This window comes from Sciurus vulgaris, assembly GCF_902686455.1.
Source record: "Sciurus vulgaris genome assembly, chromosome: 18".
Lineage (NCBI taxonomy): Eukaryota > Metazoa > Chordata > Mammalia > Rodentia > Sciuridae > Sciurus > Sciurus vulgaris.
In genome coordinates this window covers 20,876,181-20,900,752 of record NC_136479.1, presented here as the reverse complement: position 1 = coordinate 20,900,752, position 24,572 = coordinate 20,876,181, and the positions used below count along the sequence as shown (strand labels likewise).

At 55.9% G+C, this 24,572-nt stretch overlaps 1 protein-coding gene across 2 annotated transcripts in view; it reads left to right on the top strand.

Annotated features, from left to right (window-relative positions):
* GSG1L (GSG1 like) overlaps positions 1-24,572 on the top strand; it is a 200,997-nt gene that overhangs the window by 114,077 nt on the left and 62,348 nt on the right. For both annotated transcript variants that reach the window (XM_079121512.1, XM_079121511.1), the window contains exon 3: positions 12,502-12,654. In XM_079121512.1, coding sequence (XP_078977638.1) covers positions 12,502-12,654 — 153 coding nt within the window. The remainder of the gene's footprint in view (positions 1-12,501; positions 12,655-24,572) is intronic.

The window sequence follows — 24,572 nt, the reverse complement described above, 5'->3', positions numbered from 1 at the left end:
GTGCCGCTATCCTGGCCACCCGCAGCTGCTTTCCCTCGTCGGCCTTGCCTCCGTCGTACAGCATAGTGCTGGCTCTGGTGGCGCACGCTCGGAGGCTCAGGCAGGAGGATCAGGCGTTCAAAGCCAGCCTCAGCAACTTAGTGAGGCCCTAAGCACTCAGCGAGACCCCGACTCTAAATAGAATATAAAGAGGGCTGGGGATGTGGCTCAGGGGTAAGCACTGCTGGGTTCAATCCCCGGTACCAAAAATAAGAAAATCATAATGCAATATAGCCACTGTTTACATAGCGCTTATGTTGTCCTAGGTGTCACAAGTGACTTAATGTAGGCAGGAGGGTGTGTGCGGGTTATACGCAGGTGCTGCGCTGTTCACGTAAGGGCCTTGAGCAGCCTTGGATTTTGGTATCCGTGGGGGATCCTGGAACCAACCCCCCCCCCGGGTTCACTGAGGGGCCACCATATTTGCCGAGTGTCTCCTGTGACGGGGATGGTGCTGGGCAAGCCGACAACAGCCTGCCCAGGTGGGACCCTCGTTAGAGGCGGGCAGACCAGACCTGCAGGAACCAGTGCGCCTCACATTCCAAGTGACATTGAGGGCAGGAAAAGGACAGCAGAATGCAGGACGAAAAGTGCCTGAGGGTCACTTCCCATAATGCACCCGGCCCCTTCCCATACCCGAGGTCAGATTTGGAGACCAGCCCAGGAATCTGCAGTTCAGCCACCATCCCCGCCCCGCTGACGGCTGATTTAGTGGAGGGCCTCAGCCTGGCCGTTCCCAAGTGGTCAGCAGGCAGAACGCAGCGGCCTAGAACTCGGGTGGCTGAACAGTCTGTCGGGGCGCTCACCAGCCCCCAGCTGGCAGTTTGCATTTCCCTCTGTGATGCATGGAGGTGACAAATCTCAGCGGGCCTCGCAGCACCTGGGACTTTGTCACCAACAAAAATCACAGACTTTTCCCATTGCTTAGAGGTTTGCAGCTATCTTGAAATATTGATTCCGTCCCTGCGGTTTTGAAGTTGCAGTAGTTATTCGACTCACAGTAGATCTTGTTATTTCATGCCTTAATGAAGAAGCGTGTGTATTAATATCATACATCTCATTTAAAACAGATTTTGATAACTCCATTTCTGTTTAATTGGTTCCCTTTGCGATTCTATGTATGTTTTGCTCTGTGCATTTAAAAACAATATTTAAAGAGAGAACCCCAGGCTTTCCCAGATGTCAGCGGGGTCCATGACCCAGAAAAGGTGCAGAGGACTGGAGGAAGAGGCTCAGAGGCCTGGGTGCCATTCCTACCTCCCCTCGCCAATGCTGTGTGACTTTGGGTAAAACATAGTCCTCCTCTGTGCTTCAGTGTCCTCCCCTATAAGATGGAGCCTATATCTCCTGCCTCAAATGCTTATTGTCAGGAAGCAGCCAGACACCCGTCAGGACCGGCCGTGCAATGGGAGCCAGGCTGGCTAGGCTTTGAACCCCAGCTCTGCCACTTCCAGCCAAGCGCTGGGCAGGCCATGTCACCTGCCTGGGCCTCAGTCTCCTCTCACGTCGAGCAGGGAGACCCCACAAAGAGCATTCAGGGCGGGGGGAGGTGACATGGGTTTCTGTCTAGTGCAGCCCAGGCCGCGGCAGTCCTGGGCACTGTGACCTGACACATGCCTCAGGTCAATCTGGGGTTTCCAAATTGGACTGGATCCTGTTGGGGATGGATCCAAGCCCTGGTCCTCTGTGACCCCGCAGTGCTGGCCACAGGCTGGGTCTGGAGGTGCGACTGGCGCTGTGACTGCCATCTCCCAGGTGAGGTTGTGGGAGATGGACGGCAGCGTGGTGCTGGGGCCCGGGGAGCGGGTCAGAATGCCATCAGCCACGGGGGAACTGCATTCGGCAGAGTCACAGGGAGGCCAAGGCCTCCTTACCCTAGGCAGGTGCAAATCCACATCTCCCAGTGGGACCCTCGGCCTGGCTGTCAGGCCCCACACGAGAGTTATTTCCAGGCCTCGATGTTCTCGGCTGTTACGGGGACAGCTTGCACAAAGCGAGGCTTACCACGAGCTGTGCCTGGGCTTGTCTTTCTTAATCCTCAAAATCACCTCTGAGATGGAGCAAGAAAAGGAAGCTCAGAGAGGTAAGGTAACTTGCTCAGGGCCACACAGCAGGCCAGTAACAAAGCTGGGTTTTACGCTACTACCCCACAGCAGGTGAGGATCTTCCCTCTTTCCTCCCCTCCACGATGGCCAGCCCCCATCACGTCCGCTGAGGTGTGTGCAAGGTGGCAGCTGGAATGGAAGCCGGCAGGTGTCTAGAAGGCTCATGGATGCAGGGCCTTTCCCAGCATGCCCTGCTGCCTCCTGCCCAGGCTGTGCCATCTCTGCTTCCTCGGCTGCACTCTGCCTGCCCCTCCTGCCCTCTCGCTGCTTTCGTGCAGCTGTCGTGCTAAGGGACGCTGCTCGCGCTCTGAGGTTCTCTGGGATGCAGCCCTCAGCTTCTGTGGCGGGAATGCAAGGGAGGGGTGGAGACTGTGGCAAACCAGAGGAGGGGCGGCTGTCACTCAGCTCCCACCGCCATCCTCCTGCGGTGGGAGGATGTGGCCTTGGCCCGCCAGATTTGCAAAAGCGTCTTTATTTTTATGTGATTTCTCCACTTTTCAATATTGACATGACATTGAATTCATATTTTTAAGCATATCACATGTGCCAAGAGAGAAAGAGAGGCAGTGGGAGGAAAGAAAAAGAGAGACAGATGGACAGACAGAAAGGGGGAAGGAAAACAGAGAGAGAGAGAGAGAGAGAGACAGAGAGAGAAGGCGGGTGGGGGGACAAAACAGGAAAGAACAAAACCAAACAGATCCCAACAGCCATGCTCAGCCAGGAAGGGAGGCCCGGAGGCAGGAACGCTTGCCCAGGGTGACCCAGCAGGGCTCGTGGGCCCGCACCTAGGACGCCCCTCAGCTCCCGCCCTGCCTCCCTGCCAACCTCAGCCCTGACCTGCTGGACCACAGCTTACTTTCAAAGTCAGTTGCTGGATCCTGAAAAGAAAGAAAAATCGCTGTGGTCTGATGCTGAAGGCCAAGGTCACCACGACACATCTCAAATGCTCTGTGACCGTTCGCAGATTCCAGCAGAGCCATTTCTAAAGGGCACGTCTGCCAGAGATGTTTCTGAATTGACAGGGACCAGAGCCTGTGGAACTCCGGGGGCAAGAAGGCATTGTCAAACCCACCCCCACCATGCACTAGGTTGTTCAGTTGTGATTGGGGAAGAGAAACCCTGCTCCTCTGGGCCCGGCTCGGCGGCTTGACGGGCCACCGTTGGCCAGGGACCTACCATGGGCTGAGTCACTGGCCCAGCAACCTGTGAGATCAGCCCTGTTGACCCCACTTACAGCCAGAGAGGCTGAGGCTCAGAGGGGTCAGGCCAGGGTCAAGGTGAAACAGATCTGCTCAACCCCAAGTCCAGGTTCTTTCCACCGCGTGGGAGTGTGGCGGAGGAATCTGCTTTATGCTGGGGTCTCTGGGGAGCACACAGGGGCTGCTGGTCAGGAGAGACTTCCTGGAGGAGGTGGCCTTGAATGGAGACAGGAAGTGTGTTAGTTTCCCATTGCTGATGTAACAAACGGCCACGAACCTCGATGCCTGAAACAGCACAGCGGCAGCCAGTCTTCTGGAGGTCAGGATCCCCAAGTGCGTCCTACGGGGCGACATCACAGTTACCTGGCTGTGTTCCTCCCTGAAGGCCGAATGGGGGACCGGTTTCCTTGCCTTTTCCAATTCTAGAGGTCACCCACGTGACCTTGGCTTTTGACCCACTTCCCTCCAACCTCTGCTCCCGTTGTCACATGTCCACCTCTGACTCTGGTCCTGCCGGTCCCCTCTCGTAATTCCCCGTGCGGTTCCCCTGGGCCACCCAGACAATCCAGGAGAACGCCCCATCCCGAGACCTTCGCAACATCAGCAAAGTCTCTGGCCGTGTGCAGTAGCACATCACAGACGTGGATGAGGGTGTGATGGCACCCCAAGGGGTGGCGGTGCTGGAGGCGTGGACGAGGGTGTGGCCACGCCCACTCTTCCCCTGTGCTGAGGCTGGGGATCCTCTAGTCAAGGAAAGCCTCCGGAAGACCTTTGAACGTGGAGCTCTTGACTGTGAGCTCACACTGGGACGCGCTCCTGCACGGGGTCTGTCTGGCTGTAGACGCAGGCTCCCGGAGGGTGCTGCTGTGTGGTGTGTGGGCCCCACTTTGAGCCCCAAGACTGCAAACGAGGCTTCGAAGCAGATGGCGATGCAGAAAACCATCACGCCCAGGCCCCACGTTCCCAAACAGCCCAGTGACGGACACTGAGCTGGCATTCTGTTCCCGAAGGCCCAAAGTTTCCTACACATCCCAGGATGTATCCGATGTGGCCTCGAGTCTCCAGGATGCCCTCCAGTCAAAGCCTAAAATTTTTCCTGCTTGTTAGAGGAGGATTCTGAGCTTTGTGGCTTCGGGTAACTCACTCACCCTCTCTGGGCCTTTGTGGAAAGGCCCCGGGATGGGGCGGGCAGGACGACGCTCAGAAAGAGCTCTCAGATCCAGTGAGCTGCTCAGGGCAACTGAGTAGAACCCCTTTTCTTTTCGTCCAACTCTGAAAATTGACACCCTAGGGCCTGGTGCTTGCTAGAACCCCAGACCCAGGGACAGTTGGGTGACTGAGAGCTTGCAGGGGCCCCCCAGGGTCTTCAGGTGTCACCCTGCGGCAGAGCGTGGGGGTGGACGTGGCTCTAGACATGGACAGGAACGGAGCTGGGAACTCAGACGCTCCTGGGACCAGGCAGAGCGTGGGTGCCACCGGGTGGGGGCTGTGCTGACCTGACAGGTGCCCCGGAGGAGAGGGGACCATCCCAGCCTGGCCCCAGAGCTGTCATCACCGGGGGACGCGGGTCCAGTATTGCATCCACTTGTTCTGCAAAGAGAGCCCAAAAATCTGGATTTTTTATGTGACTTTCCTATTTTTAAATGTTGATAATGTATTCAGATATTTTTAAAAACACTGTGTGGGCCAAACAAGACGTTCCTGTGGGCTGGATTCAGCCGCTGGCAGCTTGGTAGAGAATTCACTTGCTTCGCCAAGAGGTAAACTGAGGCTGCAGGGGCGGAGGGAGCTTGCCGGGATCTGAGGCTTCAGGGTCCTGCCTGGGGACACGGGGAGCAGCCATCTGCAGTCCCCCTTGGCTCTCTCCACCAGCGTCTGAGGGAGCCCCCATCCTGGTGACCCCTCCCCCTCCACTCTGTGCCCGACTTGCTCTGTGGCTTGGGCAGGTCCCAGATCCCCCTGGAACTGGGGTCCTTCCCCTGCAGGAGGGTGCGGGCTCCCAGTCCCTGAAATCTTCCCTGCGGTTCCCTGAGGCCCCTGGCCTTTTCCATCCCTGCCTCTGAGCTTCCCATTGACATTTCACAAACAGTGGCTGTCACTGAGCCATTTCCAGCCCCAGAGGTCTGACTCGTGTCATTTACATGATTTAACATGCTCAGGACCAGGGGCGTGTCACCGAGCTCTCTGCTGGCAGTCACCGCGCAGTGACTTATTGATCTGATGTATTAAACTGGTGGACTCTTTTTTTTTTTTTTTTTGAGAAAACAATGTTTTCTTTTGAAATACCGTTGTATCTTGGGATTCCATGGGACTTTGTGACAGTGCCCCTCCTGTCCCCAGACAGCTAATGGCTGGCAGGCACCTGTTGCAGGCCTAAGGTCTCCCTGGTACATGGCCTTGGAGACTGTAGCCGACACGTGGGTAACAGCTGACCCTCCACACATAGCACTTCTGAGGGCCAGGCATGCTCCTGAGCTCCTGACGCACCAACAAGTCCACTAAGTGGACTCCTGGACCCATTTTTACAGATGAGAAAACTGAGGTTCAGCCAGGGACCAGGGACTTGTCGCCTGCCCTGACTCCTCGCTGGTTCCTGGCAGTCAGGAGTCGGCCCGGATGGAGCGGCCCGGGGCCACTGCCTCCACCTCTGAGCCTCCCCACTGCTTACAATCGCTCCACATTTGTGCAGCCAGACTGGACCTGCAACCCCCCCGTGACGGCTGTGGGGCTGAGCTGGGGCTGTCCCCTCACAGGGCACACACTAAAGGGTCAGAACCGACCCTACCCAGCCCATCACCCCAAGCACAACGACTCAGTGAATGAGGACGCTCAGATGTGTCAGTGACCCCAGAATCTGATGAAGCTGAGAATTTCCTCTTGCCTAGTGGCCACGTGTCCATCCCAGCACCACCATGCGTCACTCACCTGCTGTGGCGATGCCGGTGGAACATGCCTACTATGCAAGGCAGTCATGTAAAAGTAGCTTTCAGGCAGGTGCAGTGGTGCACACCCATAATCCTAAGCGCTTGGGAGGCGGATGAAGGTGGATCTCAAGTTTGAGGCCAGCCTCCACAATTTAGGAGCAACTCAGTGAGACCCTGTCTCCAAATAAAATATAAAAAAGGCTGGGGATGTGGCTCAGTGGTTAAGCACCCCTGGACTCAATCCCTACTATCTCCCCACCCCCCATCATATCTGATAATGGACAACTATACAACTGTTTCTGGCTCCTGTGTTTACGACGTGATGCTCTTCACTGTTATTCTAGAGAGTACTCTTCCTACTTTTAGAAAAGTTTGCTGTAAACAACGAGCCTTGTGACGGTGGCACAGCTTCATGCATCTCGTGTTTATGTACCTCTGGATTGCAGGAGAGGCCAGGTCACGTGACCGACTCCATGAGCACAAGCTCCTGCGTGGTGTTCAGACACCACATCCCCCAGCAATGCCGCGCTCAGAATGCGTCGCCATCCTTAAGCACGCCCGGCTGGGGTTGAGGACGGTTACACGTATTTGGGAGTAGCAGTCAGTTAACTTTGCTGGGCACTCCCGGGTGCCAGGGGTGTGATTGATAGGTCTTGTCTCGTCCAGTGCTGGCCACATGTCTGTGAAGCCCAGGGACAGCGGGGTCAGGCCCCGACACAAGGTCGTTCAGCCAGGACTTGGTCCCCCCCCACCCCCTCCGCGTGTTTTGGCTCACACATGGCGCCCTGGCGGCTCCGCGAGGGAGGTCGTTCCTGTGAACCCATCAGTTCCCTCCTGGAGGGTCAGCGTTGGCCTCGCGAAGCTGTTTTTTAGAAAGCCGACGAGTGCAGGTAACAGGATTAGCTGTGACCCCACGGGTCCTGCACCCGATGAGAAATCATTTCATTCCTTCTGCCCCCGAAGGTCACCCATTCTCCTCTGTAAATTGAGCCTTTAGTGGCAGGTTTGGGAGACCAGGGACACTCACCTCTGTGATTACGAAGCCTCTTCCAGCATCACCAGCCCTGCGTCCCCGCCGGAGACTGCCAGCCCCGTCCCTCCTGCCTCCCAGTTCACTTGTGCGTGTGTTGGGCAGCGCTGACAGCAGTGGGCGGCCGTGCGGCCAGGCGCCGGGAGTTGTTTTCTGGTCCTTGGGTTCCTCTCTCTGCGGAGCCCAGGGTGAGCCGACCTAGCCTCGGCTCTGTTCTCCTCCGTTCTTCTTGGGGTTCGCTCCCCTTGTATACATATGCTGTAAAGAGAGCCGTAGGTGAGGGGGCTCAGGTCAGTCTGCCTGCTCACCTGCCGGCGGGGCGGTAGTGAGGTCCCAGACACACCCTGAGTTCCAGGCAACCCCGAGGCTGCTGGGCGGAGCAGCCCTGAGAGCTGGCTTGGCTCCTGCTCCCGGGAACCCAGGTTTCCTGCACCAACAGGAGCCAAGTCAGGAGGAAGGCACAGCCTCCAGGCGGCCGGACTGAACTGGTTCCAGCACTAGTGGGAGAACTCCACCCAGAGGAGCGGAGGATCTGAGCCCCGGGACTGGCAGTGGGGCGCCCTTACTTCCCAGGTGTGGGGAGGAAGGGGTGGGAGCAGGTTCCAGACCAGGAGCAATTGCAGTGCCTGCTTTGGAGTGAGACCAAAGCACGCTGGGAATGAGGCTCCTCCGCTCGGGTTCAGACAAGCTTGTGTCCCGACGCAGCGCTGAACCAGCCACAGACCGCACCCCAGGGGACCCACCTTGGGGACTTGGGCACAGCCACAGTGCAACATGGAGCCCTCCCAGTGGGTGGAGTGGGCGCTGGTGGCTAGGGCACCCTGGGGCAGAGGTGCAGGTGGGGTACAGCCCAGGGGCTTGGGCAGGCGGAGCCCCTGTGGTGTCTGCTAACACCCGGGCCCTGGCCCTTCCCGTCAGTGTGGCTGTCCTCGGTCCCCCCTCCAGCCTGCCCTCTGGTCCCCACGGGCTTCTCAGAGGCACCTATTTGGCTCCCGGCCTCCAGCTGCCATCTGCATACCCTGGTGCCGCCAGCCCATTTGTCCTGTCCCAGCTCTAGCACCCCCTGGACAGCCCTGCTGGATGTCCCACAGAGAACGCAGGCCCTGTGACTCCAGAGTAGCCCCCCACCCTGCCTGAGGTCCTCCCACCCCGGGGGAGAATGTCCCTTCCACTCAGAGGTCTGTGCCCAGAAGCATGGCCGCTCTGCTGCCCCTGGCCTGGCTGCCACATTCCCGGTCTGCGGTGGGAGAGGACACCCCCAGGGTTTTCAGGTTCAGCCGCTTGTCTTCAGCTTCGAGGTGGCCACAGCCGTCCCCCTTCATCTTCAGCGTGGGGAGAGCTGAACACCCGGCAGGGCTCCCTGTCGCCAGGTTCCTTCTGTCCACTCTGTGTCCCCCGAGCAGACTGCTCCCCCTGCAGAGACCCTCGCAGCCTCCTCACGTGCCTGTCAGCCCAAGTCAAGCCCGGCCTCCCCGCAAGGCTTCTGAGGTGCTGGCGATGGCCTTCCCTACCTCTGGCCTCCTGCTTCATGCTGGTGGCTGGCAGTGCTTGGGATTGCTGAACCAAGGGGCCGCTGTACCCCACTCAGGGGCCATCCTGCTCCCCAAATTCTGGTTTAGGAGTCCCTTGGGGTGCTGGGAAATACCCAGCATGAGAGCCTTCACCGAGGTCCTTTGTCCCCACACCCAGAAAGGCCACCATGACCCTCAGAGAGCAGGAGGTCATGACTGTCATGGCCACTCCCCGCTGCCAGCTCCCTCCCTCCCTGCCCAGGATGGCCTGGGTTTGGATCCAGATGATGCGCTGCCCAGCAGCTCACTCCTCCAAACCTCATCCGAATCTGTAAAGTGGGTGCCCCGGCTGGTCGGGAGGACGTGAGAGAAGAACTCATGCATCTGGTGTCTCGGGAGTCACGGTTCCCTGGGAGCGGCCGGAGAGGAGGGTTTGTGTACAGGTTTTTGCTGCCAGGGGACACTGTGCGAGAGCTGGGGACGTGTGCAGGACAGGGGTGGAGGTGGTTCGTGACGGGAACCAAACAGCAATGATTTCCCTGGCACCAGCCAGGCTAGCATGACCACGTGGGCAGTGGGCCTGGCCCTGGAAGGGAAGTGGCCACCCTGGGAAGAGACGGGGGATCAAGCTACTGCTCCAGGGTTCTGCAGGGAGGGATCAGGGCAGGTGGGGCAAGAATGCGTGTCCCCCGGCAGCACTGGACAAACTGCGGCCTGCTCGGTGTCGGCTTCGTCTGCTTCTGCAGGGGCCTGTGGGGCCTGCTTCAGGGGACCGTTTCAGTCCCCTCGTGTGGAGATCTGCCTGCAGGGCTTGCTGGTCCCGGACTTGAGATGAGCGTGGAGACACAAAATGGAATTAGTGAGGACAGTGGCCAGGTCCTCCCTCAGGGGCCCGGTTACAGTGGGGGCCCCTCTCAGAGCTGCCCCAGCTACAGCCACAGGACAGGGCCCCACTGGTCATCCAGACCAGTGACAGCCCAGAGAGGGAAGCGGAAGTTCCCGGGCACTTTCTGAGCCAAGATGGGCAGAACGGGCTCCAGTTGCCCAAAAACAATTCTCCAAAAACTAAAAGCACCGAAAAGGGTGTCCAAGTAGCCCCTCATGGTCGGTCTTTATTTTGAACGCTGCTGCCACCGTCAACAGGACTACAATGACGATCATTACTGCTGCTGTGGTCATGGATCCCCACGTGTGGGGTGGGCTGGGACTTTCAAACCGATGCCCCAGAGCCCAGCGAGAAGACAGGGAACACATCTAGCCGGGCAGCAGGAGTGCGAACCGCCATCCCAGCTGCTGGGCGGGGCTCGGGCTGCACCCTGCAGGGGGTGGGCAGGGAGCGAGGGGCTGGCAGGAGGCAGCAGCCACACGGCCACCCTGGCGCCCACTGTTCCTGGGTCGCATCCCCCCAGGTGGCACTATCCCTCATCCCACCTAAAGAGCAGAGCTGGACCCTGCTGCCAGGGCAGGCAGGAGGGACACCTGGCTGGGGCCCCGTGGGCTGGAACCAGGCTCGCCAGGAGGCGGGCACAGCTGGGACTGGGCGGTAGCTGCAGGGTGAGGCTGCCAGGTGGGGGCCACAACCCGCTGTGGGCAGCCACCTCCTGGCATGGCTTCGCTTCCCCCACGTCCCTGCCTCCTTCCCGCTGCCTCTTGGGCCCTGGGCCAGCTAAGGGCCTCGGAGGCTGAGTGTTTGGTGCCAGGGAGCATTTTAATGGTGTCCGGGCTGCCAAGAGTGCATTATTCTCCTACAGAAATCCAAGGGATGCTCAGGAGATGTGATATTTTTGTAGCAAGAAGAAAAAGAGAAAGAGAAAAGTTGCCCCAAACTCTGAAAGCCCCATTTGTTAGAAATGATAGTGGGTGTTTCAGAATCTGGGTTTTTTTCTTTAGAAAACAGATGGGGACCTAGAATTAGCTGTTTGTTTGCTTCATTTAGTAAATAGTATCTACTGGATGCCCCTGGGACGTTCCATGTGGAAAGAGGCAACCTGGGTAAGAACAGAGGCCAGAAAGGACACTCTTGGTAGCTCCAAAGAACAGAAAAACTGAAAGTGGTAGAAATTCTCCCTCAAGCTGATTTAGGCAAAAGAACAGGCAGCTTCAGGCATGGCTGGATCTAAGGCCCAAACAATGTCATCAGGAAACAATCCCCCTCCATGACTTGGCTTGACTTCTTTGACATTAACCTCACTTTCAGGAAGGTTCTTACACCAGGCAATTCAGTTAGTTCCATCCTTACTTCCTTCCACCCTCAAACTTTGCAGAAAGAAAGGGCTTCCCTTTCCTGCTAGTTTCTGCAAAAGTCCTGTGACCAAGTCTCATTAAACTGACTTGGGTCACGGGGCCATCCTGACCAACCAGGCCTGGTCCACAGTCCCTTCTCTAAAGCACGGGCCTTGTTTGAACCACATGGCTGTGTGGCTTGCACAACCAGCTGCACAGGTGTGTCTCCAGTGCCATGTCCTGTCTCCGCCTGAGTCCCAGGACTCTTATGTGTGCCCACAGTTTCATTTCTCACTCCTGAATCTGTCTGGGTTCTCCACCTCCCTCGGTCGAGGGTCCCTGAGCTCCATCTCCAGCCCACTGGATACATCCCCATGTTGTTCTCCCATAGAAATACTGTGAAAATACACATTCGAGCACTAATTCTGAGATCTTTATGTTGCTGTATAGCGGAATCTTCCAGAAATACAAATAAAATATCCACTGAGGCACAGAGAGATGCATTCCTGAGCTCAAACTGGGGTTTGAGAGACATGGAGCTATGATGGCTAGACAGGAGTCAGGTACCCAAAACTTTGGAGCCAGGGCATGTATTAGTAGCACCTGAACAACCTGGACTAGAAGAAAGGCTGTAGGAAGAAAAAGGAATAGTAGTGTGGAGCAGGGGGAACAGCAGATGCCCCCTGAACTAGGTGGCAAATGACAGCAACCCAATTTGGGCCCGTATTGGGGAAAGGGAGCCATGCTCTCCCGGGGAAGACAAAATTTGAATAGCTAAACCACTAGAAGGGCTGGAGCAGAGCTGGCCTTCAGGAATGGCTGGAACCAGGTGCTCACATGATCCGAATGCTCCAACTCTCATCTGAGCTTCTCTTCTGGTCTGTCTCTGGTTCCCTGCTCAGATTCCTAGAGAAGGGCTTTGATTGGTGGGTTCTCGGTCAGATGAGCAGACTGGATCAATCAGCTGTGCCCAGGAGGGCGGGACAATACAGAACATGGCAGCTTGGAGATCACTAGGTTGAAGTCGCGGGAATAGCAGCGGCAATTTCTAGAAAAAAGCGGCGAAGGACACAGGGCAGATAAAGCTGCAGGTGTCCCTGGAGGGCAGCTGATGTGTGGGTGTGACTCGGGGATTCTTAGAGCTGCAGGTAACAGAACCTCCGCCCACTGGTTAGTGCTGGGGAACGCGGTCTCCTGTAAAGCCCAGGAGGAAAGCCCTGGGTCTGCAGGTGAGCGGCCAGCGAGGCCATCGCCCCGTCTCTGCTTGCAGCCCAGCCCCAGCCCCTCCGTGAGCCACATTGCCCCAGGATAAAGGCTCTTCCCTGGAGAGGGCGGCCGCGGGTCCCTCCCTCGCGGGGACCCGCTGAGCACCGAGGGCCCTTCTGCGCAGACTCGCCACCCTGCGGCGTCGTCGGGGGCGGTGGTGGGCGAGCCGCGCGCACCCTCATCCCGCCTCTGCTCTGCCCGCAGGGGTGCTGTGGCTGTCGGTGGTCTCCGAGGTGCTCTACATCCTCCTGCTGGTGGTCGGCTTCAGCCTCATGTGTCTCGAGCTCTTCCACTCCAGCAGCATCATCGACGGGCTCAAGCTCAACGCCTTCGCGGCCGTCTTCACGGTGCTCTCAGGTAAGGCGGCCGGCCAGGGGCGCCGGGTGCCGCAGCCCAGGCGTCCTCCCTGACCCGGCCTGTCCGGCCCGGCCGTGCGCTGGGCTGAGTCCTGAGTTATGGCCATGAGCCCAAGCCAGCAGCCCCGGCCCTGAGCTTAACCCGCGAGAGAGAGGGGTGCGCGAACCCCAGTGTCTTTAGCAGACCATGTTGAGCAGGTTGGTGATGGGCAGATCCCAGGCACAAGGGAGAGAAGAGTTTTACAGTGGCCGTGGTGGCTTTCATGGGGCTGGGGTTGTGGCTCAGTGGTAGAGCACGTTCCCAGGATGCATGAAGCCTGGGTTACACACACACGAATTAGAAGAAGAGGGAGCAGGCCCGTGGTTCACACCTGTAATCCCCGCCATGTGGGAGGCTGAGGTAGGAGGATCTCAACTTGGAGGCCAGCCTGGGCAACTTAGTGAGCCTCTAAGCAACTTAGCAAAACCCTGTCTCAAAATGAAAAAAAAAATAATAATAAAATAAGGGGCTGGGGATGTGGCTGTGTGGTAAAGGGGCTCTGGGTTCAATCCCTGGTACCAAACCATGAAGAAGCAGCAGAGGGCGCACATCGGGGAGGAGGACACGCTCCTGCACTTGAGCTTGTCCGCCTTGGCCTGTCCTTGTGGAGCACAGAGTGGGACCCGACCATCAACCACAGGAGCTGGAGGGCAGCACAGGGGCTGGACTGCGGGCAAAGACCTCAGAGGCAGGGATTCTGGATGGCCACCAGAGGGGTGGAGCCAGAGACCGCCAAGAGAAGGCCGTGGATTCCACGGCCTGCTGCCCAGGGTGGTGAGGTCCAGGGCGTAGGGGGTTAAGCCGGGACTGTGCCAAAAGGGAATCAGGGCGCCGTGAGCGCTACTCCAGGAGCCCCACACAGTGGGCTTGGCCTCGTGAGGCGTCTGTTCCTCTGAAGAGCCACGCGTGGGCTGAGTTTCCATCCAATAATCTCCTCTTCAGGCGTCGAAATGACTCTAATGAAACCAGGAGGATGGGGCTTCTGGTGGGGGACAGTGGCCCCTCCTGAGGCATGGCTGTGGGACAGAGGGTGCAGAGCAGACCCAAGAACTCACAGCGTGGCAGCAGAGCAGAAGCGCGGGACAGTCATTCCCGGTGGCAGATCTGACTCCCCGTCATGTCATGACGTGGTGACGGTGGCCCTCAGCCCCATCCCCAGCTGCTCAAGGCTGACAGCCTATTTCTTCTCCTTTTTTTCATCTTTTATTCGCACATCCAGCATTTGGTGAAGGCCCCCAGGCAAGGTGGGGCACCAGGAGGGCAGCCTTTGCGCGGAGGCTCAGAGATCAGGCAGAGTTTGCTCTGGGGGCAACGTGGAGGGAGCGGCACAGGCAAAGCCTAGTGAGGAGCAGATTCTAGAGCTTCCTGGACGGAAGTTCAGTAAGACAGGAAGGCAGTGGGTGGGGAGAGGGGTGCTGAGAGGTGGGGCTGAGAGCTGAGGGAGGGTCTTGACCTCACAGAGGTCTTCAGATTCCAGCAGGCCGGCAATCGGGAGCCATTGAGGAATTCAAGGGGTGAGCAAGGGGTGACGTGGCCAGGTTTGCATTTGGGGATGATCCTGCCCTGCAGATGCAAGGATCCCCAGAACCCGGGGACTGGTTCTTGAGTGGCAGTTAGGGGGAACAGAACAGGGGCAGCTCGGAGTCCCCAAGATTCAGAGAGTCTGTGTACCTGGATGGGGAATAAATGACACCTTTGTTTCTCTGGGTAGATGTCAGTTGGTATTTTCATCAGCACCACAGTGATGGCGCGGGATGCAGCCACCAGTGGAGACCATTCCTCTCTCACGCTACCGCTGCTGCCGATACTCTGAAAAGCACTCCTTCAAAAACATAATGCTTGTTAGAGCTTCCACTGAACCTTGTTTAATATGCTTCCAGAACAGCCATGTATTGCCACCCAACAAATCTGAGTATTTTGCTAATTCTATTTCACTATAATTGGCTTCCTTTGTAATTTATGCCTGTTATTTGACGCCACTGGAAACATTATTCTGGGAAGGGTCCAGGTGGCTGAAGACCCCCAGATCTGCTGACCCACTGTCTGGGGCTGGGTTGAGCAGGGGGCTCACCATGGGGGAATGTAGGCCAGGAGCCACCCTGCGGGGGATGCCAGTCGGGTGTGTTGTGCCTGGGCATCCTGGCCCAGGTCAGCTCCTTCATCCCTTCTTTTCTTTCCTTCCACGAAGCATCAAAGAAGCCCCTTCCTGGTCCCACGCACCCAGCCTCCCCCCTCCACTCGCTACTCCAGTCACAGAACGTGGTTGTGGCCGAAGGCAGCCATGGCAGGCTCAGCTGTGCAGCAGCTCCTGGTGGCCAGGGAGCTGGGGACTCGTCCCTCTTCCTCCAAGGGTTTGTCAAAGTATTCACACCTCAAAAAAAAAAAAAAAAAAAAAAAAAAAAAAAATCCAGTTTTCCTCCCAATGGGGACTCTGGCTGCTAAAGTAAATAAGATCATCTCCATAATTCTACACAGATAAACAATCCAGGGCTCAGGGAGGTTAATGGACTTGCCCAAGGTCACCCAGCGGTTCATTGTGGAGCTGGGATGATGGCGGCTCCAGAGCCCTGCCTCTCACCGCAGGATGGTACAGCCGGCGCCACCAGGCGTAAGGGCCTGTGGAAAACAGGCCTCGCTGAGAAGTAGGTAGCCACAGATGAGCTGATGGGACCCGAGGAGCACGTGCCCAGGGGCGGGGCTTGGATTCCTGCCCGGGAGAGAGGCAGGAGGGAGGAGGTGGGCTTTGGGGGCAGCTGTCTGACCTGCAGGGCCAGGAAGCCTGAGTCGGGTGCTGCTGAGAACAGGGGGCGGTGCCCTTCGGTGGGCGTGGCTTCCGGCGGGCTCCGCAGCTGGGAAGGGCTTCTGTCCGGGGAAGGCGTGGGCGGGCAGCTGGGCAGCAGCCAGCCACGGAAGCCAGCTGGGGAGCGCCTGGGTTCTGCCATCTGGTGGACCAGCTCAGCCCAAGGTCAGCGGCTTCTGGAGTGGAGGAGAAGCAGAGTGTGGGGCAGCCCTTACTCAAACCAGTTATTAGGATTAATGAGTCAAATCAACCAATTTGCTGGGTTAATCACAAAGGCCGCCCTGGCTGAGCCGTGGCAAAGACTCTCTCCTGTGACCCAACTGGAACCAGGCCCCTCCGAGGCCCCTTGCTGACTGGGCCTGACCTTGGACTCTGTCCTTGACCCTGCGGGTCCAGTTTTCACAGGACTCCTACTGGGTCAGTTTAGCAGACACCCTGCCCTTGACATCTGATCAGCGCCTCACCCCTGACCCTCATGCCTCGCGCCTGCCGTCCGGGAGAATCCGGTACAGTTTTGCCAGAATCCCTCTTCGCCCTGGTGTTTCCTCTTTTTATCCATTTTTTATTTTGTTTAAGAACTTTTGTGGTGCTGGGGACGGAACCCAGGGCCTCGCTCACGTCAGGCACGCGCCCATATCGCTGAGCTGCACCCCAGCCCGACGTCGCCTCTGTAGGGACATCCGGTCCACGGACCCAGCTCCTCGCTAGAGGAGGAACTCATCCTAAGCCGGAAACACCCCAAGTCGGAAGTGCATTAGACACGCGGACCTACGATCCTCCTGCTCAGATCCTCCCGCTCAGCCGCGCCGCTGGCTGCAGAGCGCGGCTCGTCCTCCCTGTGGTCAGAGGGTCGACAGGGAGCTGCAGATCGCCCTGCTGCCCAGAATTGAGAGGGGGTGGGACTGCATATGGCCAGCCTGGCAAAAGATCAAAATCCCAAACGCAAAGTGTAGCCTGTGCTGATACGAACATGTCACGCACTGCGGGTGACCTTGAGAAGGCCCAGGTGTCGAGGACCGTGGCATCTGGAGCAGATCGTATCTTTCCCGACTGGACAGTCCCCATCTCCATGGTCCCTCTTGTCCGAGGTCCTCCTTGCCACCTCCAGCTAAGTATCGCTTTCTCTAGCAGTGCCACAGGCACTGACCCCTGGGCAAGGCCACTGTACGTGTTCACACGGTCACTCTTCACAGTGTGCTTTCAGGGAGGGACTGACATTTTGTCCACTCTACAGATGAGAAAACTGACTGGCCTGCAGTCCTTGAACCCTCGAGCAGCCATGCTGAAGGGCACTGGGCAGGGCTTGGCACCTGCACTACAGGCTGTTACCTGTAGTTACCTGTTATCATTGTTCCCAGCTGACCTTGAATGACCAAAGGAGCCACTGGTGACTCCAGGGACCAGCCCTGCCACCAATGCTGGCCCAGGGCCCCAGGTGACTTCTCCAGCAGACCCAGAGCTTAGAGCTCCAGGGACCCTCAAAATGTTCTAATTTTGATTTCTTTTAAAATCAGAAAAAGCTGGGTGGGTAGCACATGCCTGTAATCCCAGTGACTCTGAAGGTTGAGGCAGGGGGATCACAATGCTGAGGCCGGCCTCAGCAACTAGCGAGACCCTGTCCAAAACAGAAAATAAAAAGGGCTGGGGATGGGGCTCAGTGGTTAAGCACCCCTGGGTTCAACCCCCAGTACCCAAAACAAACACCCCCATAAAAATTAAAATAAAATCAGAAAAAAAAAAACAAACATAATCATGAAAGAGGTGCAGCTGGATAGGAGAACTAACTCCTAATGTCCCATGGCACAGTGGGGTGACTATGTCTGACAACAGATAATTGCATATTTCAGAATAGCCCCTCGAGAGGACCTGGAGTGTTCCCAACACAGAGAAATGATAGCTGTCTGAGGCAATGCATGTGCCAGTTACCTGATCTGATCATTTCACATGGTGTACCTGCACTGAAATGTCACACTGTACCCCATAAATACTTACAATTACCCTGTGCCAATTACAAATGAACACGATTGGGCTGGGGTGCAGCTCAGTGACAGAGCACATGCTTAGCAGACATGAGACCCCGGTTGGCTCCCCAGCCCTGCAAACAGATAAACTGGTGCATAAATTAATTGATAAATACACTCAAGTGATGATATAAGACTAAATCCAGATTAAATTGCATTTGTCCTTTTACCTTTAAAAACCTACTCAGAAGACTAGGCCTGGAACCACCACAGGACCCAGCTAGACGACTCCTCAGCATTTATCCTAAGCAATTAAAGTCCACCCATAATACTCAGTTGGTTGCCCAGCATGGCAAGTCCGCAGCTCCGGCACAACACTCTGTCTTGGTGAACCTGCGGGCAGGCAGCAGGTGGGCGCTAGGTTTGCCCTGAAGTATGGCCCTCCCGCTGCCTAGGACCCGCGCACCCTATGACCTCGAGGGACTCCCTCCTGGGTGGTAGAGCGCAGGGCACGCAGGTGGGGGAAGGCAAGGGTGCAGGACAGCACCCCAGCTGTCAGTCTGCGATCCTAGCCAGCCATTGGTCGGCTCATCAGCCTGTACTCGGCTGCCATTGGCCTGATCCCTAGCCTGTGAATTTTAACTGCTCAGCAATTGGCCCAATCGTCATTAGCCTGGGAAATTCAATGACTTAAGAGAAGCTCCCCCACCATGCTCAAGCGCGCGCGCGCTCGCTCTCTCTCTCTCGCGCTCGCGCGCCCGCTCTCTCTCTCTCTCTCTCTCTCTCTCTCTCTCTCTCTCTCTCTCTCTCTCTCTCTCTCTCTCTCTCTCTCTCTCCAGGGCAGACACTGTTTGTCTGCCTAATAAAATCTCTTGCACGAGTTCCCTGTCCGCAGTGGTTTTTCTGGGTGCTTTTCACTTTTCACCACCCACCACAGTGACCCACGCCCACCCATGTTTACAGCAGCACAGTTCACAACAGCGCAGCAGTGGAACCGGCCTGGGTGTCCAGCGACAGGTGAATGGATAAAGAGAATGTGGTGTATACACAATGGAGTTTTATTCAGGCATAAAGAAAAATGAAATTTTGGCATTTGCAGGAAAATGGATGGAACTATGTTATGTTAATCAAAATAAGTCAAAATCAGAAGGTTCAAGGGTTGTATGCTTCCCCTCATAAGGGGAAGTTAGAGAGGAAGTAGGAAAAGAAGTGGGAGCGCTCTCTTTAAAATCAAAGGGAGGTCAGTAGAGCAGAGGGAGCAGGGGTGGGAAGCAGGGAGGGAGGGAATTACTGGGAAGTGATATTGGCTAAATTATATCGTTCTATCCTGTGCACGTAGGACTATGTGACAACAAATCCCATCATTATGCACAACTATAATGCACCAGTTTATAAAAATGAGGAGTACACACCTGTAATCCCAGTGACTCAGGAGGCTGAGGCAGGAGGATCGCAAGTTCAAAGCCAGCCTCAGCAACCGTGAGGTGCTAAGCAACTCCGAGAGACCCTGTCTCTAAATAAAATACAAAACAGGGCTGAGGACGTGGCTCAGTGGTTGAGTGCCCCTGAGTTCAATCCCCAGTACCAAAAAAAAAAAAAAAAAAAAAAAAAGAAACAAAAAAAAACCTGTAAAAGGTCATTTAAAATATTTCTTTTAAGAGGGAACAGGCCCCTGAAGGTCTAAGTGCCCAGGTCCATGAAAAACATAACGTGACCTTTAAGCGGACCACAGATTTTTCTTGGGCCTTCAGGATGGATGAGCAATTCTATCCCAGGAGCCACCCCCTCCCAGTCTTGTGATTTCAGTTGAGAGGTGCAGGAGAATATGGGGCTCTCTGGCCCCCTCGGTACCCCAATGACCAGAATCTCAGGTTCCAGAAGCACTGTGAGAGGAGGCTGGGAGGATTCCTGGTTTTCCTCACCTCAGAAAAACAAGGCTGATGTCCCCGGGCAAACAAGAAAGACAGGTGGCAAATGCCGCCCAGCCCGGCCAGCTCTGGGCTTCGCTCAAAACTGCACAGCCGCCAAGGAAAGTGTCCATTTCCAGGAAGTCCCAGCCTCGGGGAGCAGTCAGCAAACGTCCATTTCGTTATGTAATTAGAACAGGAAATTCTGTGAGTCAATAACTACCGAGGCTCAGGGCATTCTCGCGAATCAGGGTCTCAGGCCCCATTTTGAGTGCAGGACGGGTCAAGAGCAGACTCCTCTGTGGCCTGGGGTGTTGTACAGGGCGTGGGACCTGGAGGCCTGGGGCAGGCAGGTACCACTGCGCCGCACACACCCCCAGCCTCCAGAACGGGGCTGGGCGGGCCAGAGCTGCTCCCTGGCCCACCGCCTGCAGCCAGGAAGCAGATGGGTTCCAGGAAGGCACAGCCACGGGCCCTCGGCCTCCTGGCCTGGTCTCTGGCCTTAGCACACGCGAGCTGGGGAACCCACTGGTCTGTTTTCCATCGGAGGCCAGGAGGACTGGACCCAGGCTCTGTGTTCAGTCACAGCACGGTCCCCAAGCAAGGTGGACCCTCCCCTTCCGCCCCAACTCGAGTCCTTGGCTTTTTCTTGGAGTTTTCTCTTATATTGGTGATTTCTGGGTTGATTGTGTTTATGCTTCTTGTTGTAAACTGCCACAAATTATTTTAGGATGAGTCTTTAGTCCTCCCCTTAGCCTGTGCTGAAAGAATGCCCCACCCATGATCCCCTCTGTTCAGTCCTCCTGCCTTGACAGACTGGGTCTTCTGCCCGTATCCTAGAGGGTGTTTTCATGTCTAAAAATACAAAAGGTTCAAGTCAGATAAATCAGAAGTTGATATTATTAAAGATTTCTTTGGTTGCAAATGATAAGAATAGATCAAATTAGATGCAAAGAAGAGTGGCGGTAGAAATCTATTGGTTTAGTCATTGGAAGTGTAGAGTGGTTAGGCTTCAGGTATAGCTGCATCCAGGTGATCATGTCATCAGGAATTTATCAGTATCTCTATATTGTGCTTTCTTCCATGTCTATCATCATCTTTATCCAGGCTCTGTCCATATGGAGAGGATGGTTATGAGGGCTCCAAGCCCATAAGATTCCAGAGGTAAAGAAATCCCCTTCCCAATGACTCCTGTTTGAAGTTTTCTCCAAGGTGAACTATTACTGGACCAGCTAGGTTAAAAAAACTCATCCCTGACCCGATCTTCAAGTCAGAGGATGAAACACTCTGGCCAGGCCTGGGTGCCTTGGCACACCTAGGGCGGGCTTAGTCATGGACCTAGTAGGGTGGTGGCCCAAAACAATTGGCTGATGTCCACAGGGGTATGATCAGAGGGTAAGCGGTGGAGGCAAAGGCCTTGGAGCCCCAGGGATGGCGGAGGTCTTCCTTGGGGTTCCTTGGAGGCTGACCCTAAGGTGGAGATTTGGATGCAAGCTGTTTACCTGAGAGGCGACTCCAGGAACTGTGGTGGGACAGCAAAGAAGCCGGGCAGCAAAGAGGAAGGCTGGACCGTGGGCAGGTGACCACAGTGGACCACTGGTGCTCGGTCCTGCTTCCAGCCTGCTCCCTTAAGGAGCTAGCGCCGTTTGCCATCAGCTTCAGGTCACTCCTGAGACATGAACCCCCATGGTCTCCGGCCCCTCACCGAAGAGAGCAAGAGTTTCAGGAAAGACGCCATCAATATACACAGGAAGTGCCTAACCAGAGCTGTGGGTGGCCTCTGGCCTCCTCTAAGAGGTGATGGGTGGGGGACTGCTAGTGTCTGCCACCTGAAGTCACATGGAGACCAAAAGGTTTCCTGACACCAGCTGGTGTCCCCCAATGCCATTCTGATGCAAACTGCCCAGGGGCAGTGTCTTCCTTGTGCCACAGAGCGGGGAGTTTCTGGGAACTCCAAGAGCAGGTGTCGGGGGAGGGCCTCCTGCCTGTGGGGTGGGAGGTGGGAGGGCCAGAGCGCATGCGCAGGAGGGGTCGGGCAAGCTCACCCATTCAGCCAGCGCCCCTGCGCTTCAGCTGCCTGCCCTGCAGAACTGGGTTCCAGCACGTGACCTGGGGCCACCTTCAAGTCATGGAGCAACCTTAGGCTCCAGGGAGTCAAGGCACCCGTGCCCAGCGGGACCACCCCTACATCAGAGGCCAGTTGCCAGTCCAGGGGCTCCCCAGGCCACCCTCACCTCTGGCCGACTGGCTACAAATCCAGGGTCGCCCCACTTTTCTCAAGTGCGGAAGCAGGGGCATCGCGTGCCGTCCTGCGCATCACGTGTCGTCCTGCGCATCACGTGTGTTTTATTATCATTACTTACACAGAGGAGCAGGTTTCTTCTGACATCTCCTCCCTAGGACCGCCTCTCACCCTCCGCCCCACCTTCCCCTCCTGAGCAGACCCCTTCTATTTTCTCATCATCTGTTTTATTTATTTGTGGTGCTGGGGATTGAACCCAGGCCTTCGGCATGCGGGGCAAGCACTCTACCAACTGAGCTACATCCCAGCCCGAGAAGAAAGGCGGTTTTGGTTTCTGGGTGGCTCCTCCTCCCCCCTCCTCCCCCTCCTCCTCCCCCCACCCCCAGACTCCACAAGTGAGAGAAAGCGCGCCATATCTGTCTTTCTGAGTCTGGCTTATTTCGCTTGATCTCTGGTTCCATCCATTTTCCTGTGAATGACGCAGTTTCCTCCTATGTGGCTGAATAATAGTCCTGTGTGTGTATCTGCCATCTTTTCTTTATCCGCACATCCGTGGGTGGGCCTCTAGGCTGATTCCAGCCCTTGGTTACTGTGGACAGGGCCATCGTGAACGGGGGTGGGGGGGGGTCTCTATATTGTACGTTGACTTTGATTCCTTGGGGTGTGCACCCAGGAGTGGGACAGCTGGGTCACTGGGTCGCTCTAGCTGTAGTTTTTTGAGGCACTTCCTTCAGTGGCTGCGCTAACTTATGTTACCTGATTCCCGGTTGTGACTAAGGCCTCCCCCACCCTCCCCAGCATTTGTTTTTAATTTTCTTGATTTTAGCCTTTCTGACTGGGCGAGATGGAATCTCGGTGTAGTTTCGATTTGCATTTCCATGGTGGCTCAAGATGTGGAGCATTTTGTCCGGCATTGGCCATTTGCGCTTCCTCTGGGAGGTGTCAGGCTCTCTCGCCCACTTACTGATGGATGTCTTGTCCTTCTGGTGTTAACTTTTTTGAGTTCTTTATGTGTCCTGGAACATTGTGTGTTCTCCAACCAGGGGGCTCCCCTGAGCTCTGGCATCCAGGGTTTTAAGGATTAATGGAAATCTTGGCCACGTGGTTGATGGCAGTCTCTGGGGCTCATTCCCTTCTCTGGGTCAGGCTGGGGCAAAGCCCCTACCTTCTAATCACAGGGTGGTCTTTCTGACCTCATCTCAGCATAAACTCAGGCTCCAAGGGGCTGGTGGGTAACAGATAATACGATTACTCAAGCAATTCTAAGGATTTTAGAGTTTCCTTCCCACAATAGGTGATCTAGCTGGGCCTCTGAGCTGTCATCTGCTCCCAGCTGTGCTGTTTGGGCAGATTGGAAGCCATTGATAATGTTTGAGGAGGGAGGGGTCGGGACGATCTTCCCTAATCTGAGACAAATGCCTTCAGCATTTGCAGGAGGGCTTGGGGCTGCGTGGCCAGTCCCCTGGGGAGGCCCTGTGAGCTCCGGATGGGCTGGTCACCCCTCTGCATCAGCCTCTCCAGCCCCTCTTCTGCTCACAAATCCAGCTGCACCTCCCCAGATCCCAAAGTGAAGGAGGCCAGCGCCGATGTCATCCCTGAACCCAGGTGCGCACGGAACGCCACAGCCCCGTCCTTCCTGGAGGGGTCTCCACTTTAACCCTAAACTCCTGGGCTGTAGATTTCTCTTCCGAAGTCTTAAGGGCTTTCTCCCCCTGTCTTTGCCTGGGGCTGTGCCACAGTGATATATGTGTGGTCTGGCAAAGAGGGGATGGGGTTTGGTCACTGTCACGATCATCTTAAAACCACACAGGTCACAGTCCCATCAGAAACCCTCGGGGCTCAGAGTGTTCCAGAATCCAGAAGTTTTTGGGCTCTGGATGGTGACCACGCCTCCCACAGGAGCGCCCCCCGGAAGCTGACATATTCGTATTCCTGCAGAAGAACATGAATGAGCACACCAGGGTGTCACTAGGGAGGACAAGTGGCCTCACATCTGTTGGCTCAGGCCTCAGTCTCTAGGAGTTTAGGCCAAAGTCCGGTTTTGTGTCCTCCTGAATCATGAAAAAGCCTATGCATTTCAGAACCTCCTGGAATTGGAAACTGCAGACAAGAAATTGTAGTTAGTAGCTCACTGTTCTTGAGCACCTACTGCATGTGGGCACAGCACCTCCGTCTTGCCCTTGTGCTGTGATTGTCTCCACTCTGTAGTTTAGAAAACCGAGGTGCCGAGCTCGTCAGCAGCAATTCTGGCTGCGAAACTCATGTGCTCTAAAATGACTGGATGAGTCAATGTACAATGCTGTGCATCCACTGCCCTGTCCTCACGGCCCTCCTGGTCCCAGGGCTCTGTGGCCAGGGACAGACATGAGCACAGCTGGTGACTTTGGCACCTGTGGTCTTGATGTTTCCACTTGATGGCCTCCAGTCCAGCGCCCACTCAGTCCATGCAGGTGACACCAAAGCTGCCCAGGTGTGATACAGCAGGCAGCGTGGGGACTCTGGTAGACTTGGGGACAGCTCATCGTTGCCATGGAGAAACATGCATGGCATTCAAGGAGAGCCAGAATCTGGGTTTTTATGGAAAAGTTTCCTAATTTTTACTTCAAAATGTTTTTAAAATGACTTTATTAAGGTATAATTTACATATCATAAACTTTGCCCATTTGAAGTATGTGAGTCAGTGGCTGTTAGTAAGCATGACCATAATCTAATTTTAAAACGTTTTCATAATCCCCCAAATAAGCCCCATATCCACCAGCAGGTACTCCCAGTTGCCTGCCAACCGGCCCAGCCCTAGGCCACCTCTAAGCCACTATGTATTTCCAAAGATTCGCCTATCCTAGCCATTTTATGTGGATGCAATCATGCGATGTAAGGTCTTTTATGACTGGCTTACTTCATGCAGCATAATGCCTTCCGGGTTCATGGTGTGACTGCGTCAGAACTTCCTGAATCCGATTCCTTTCCAT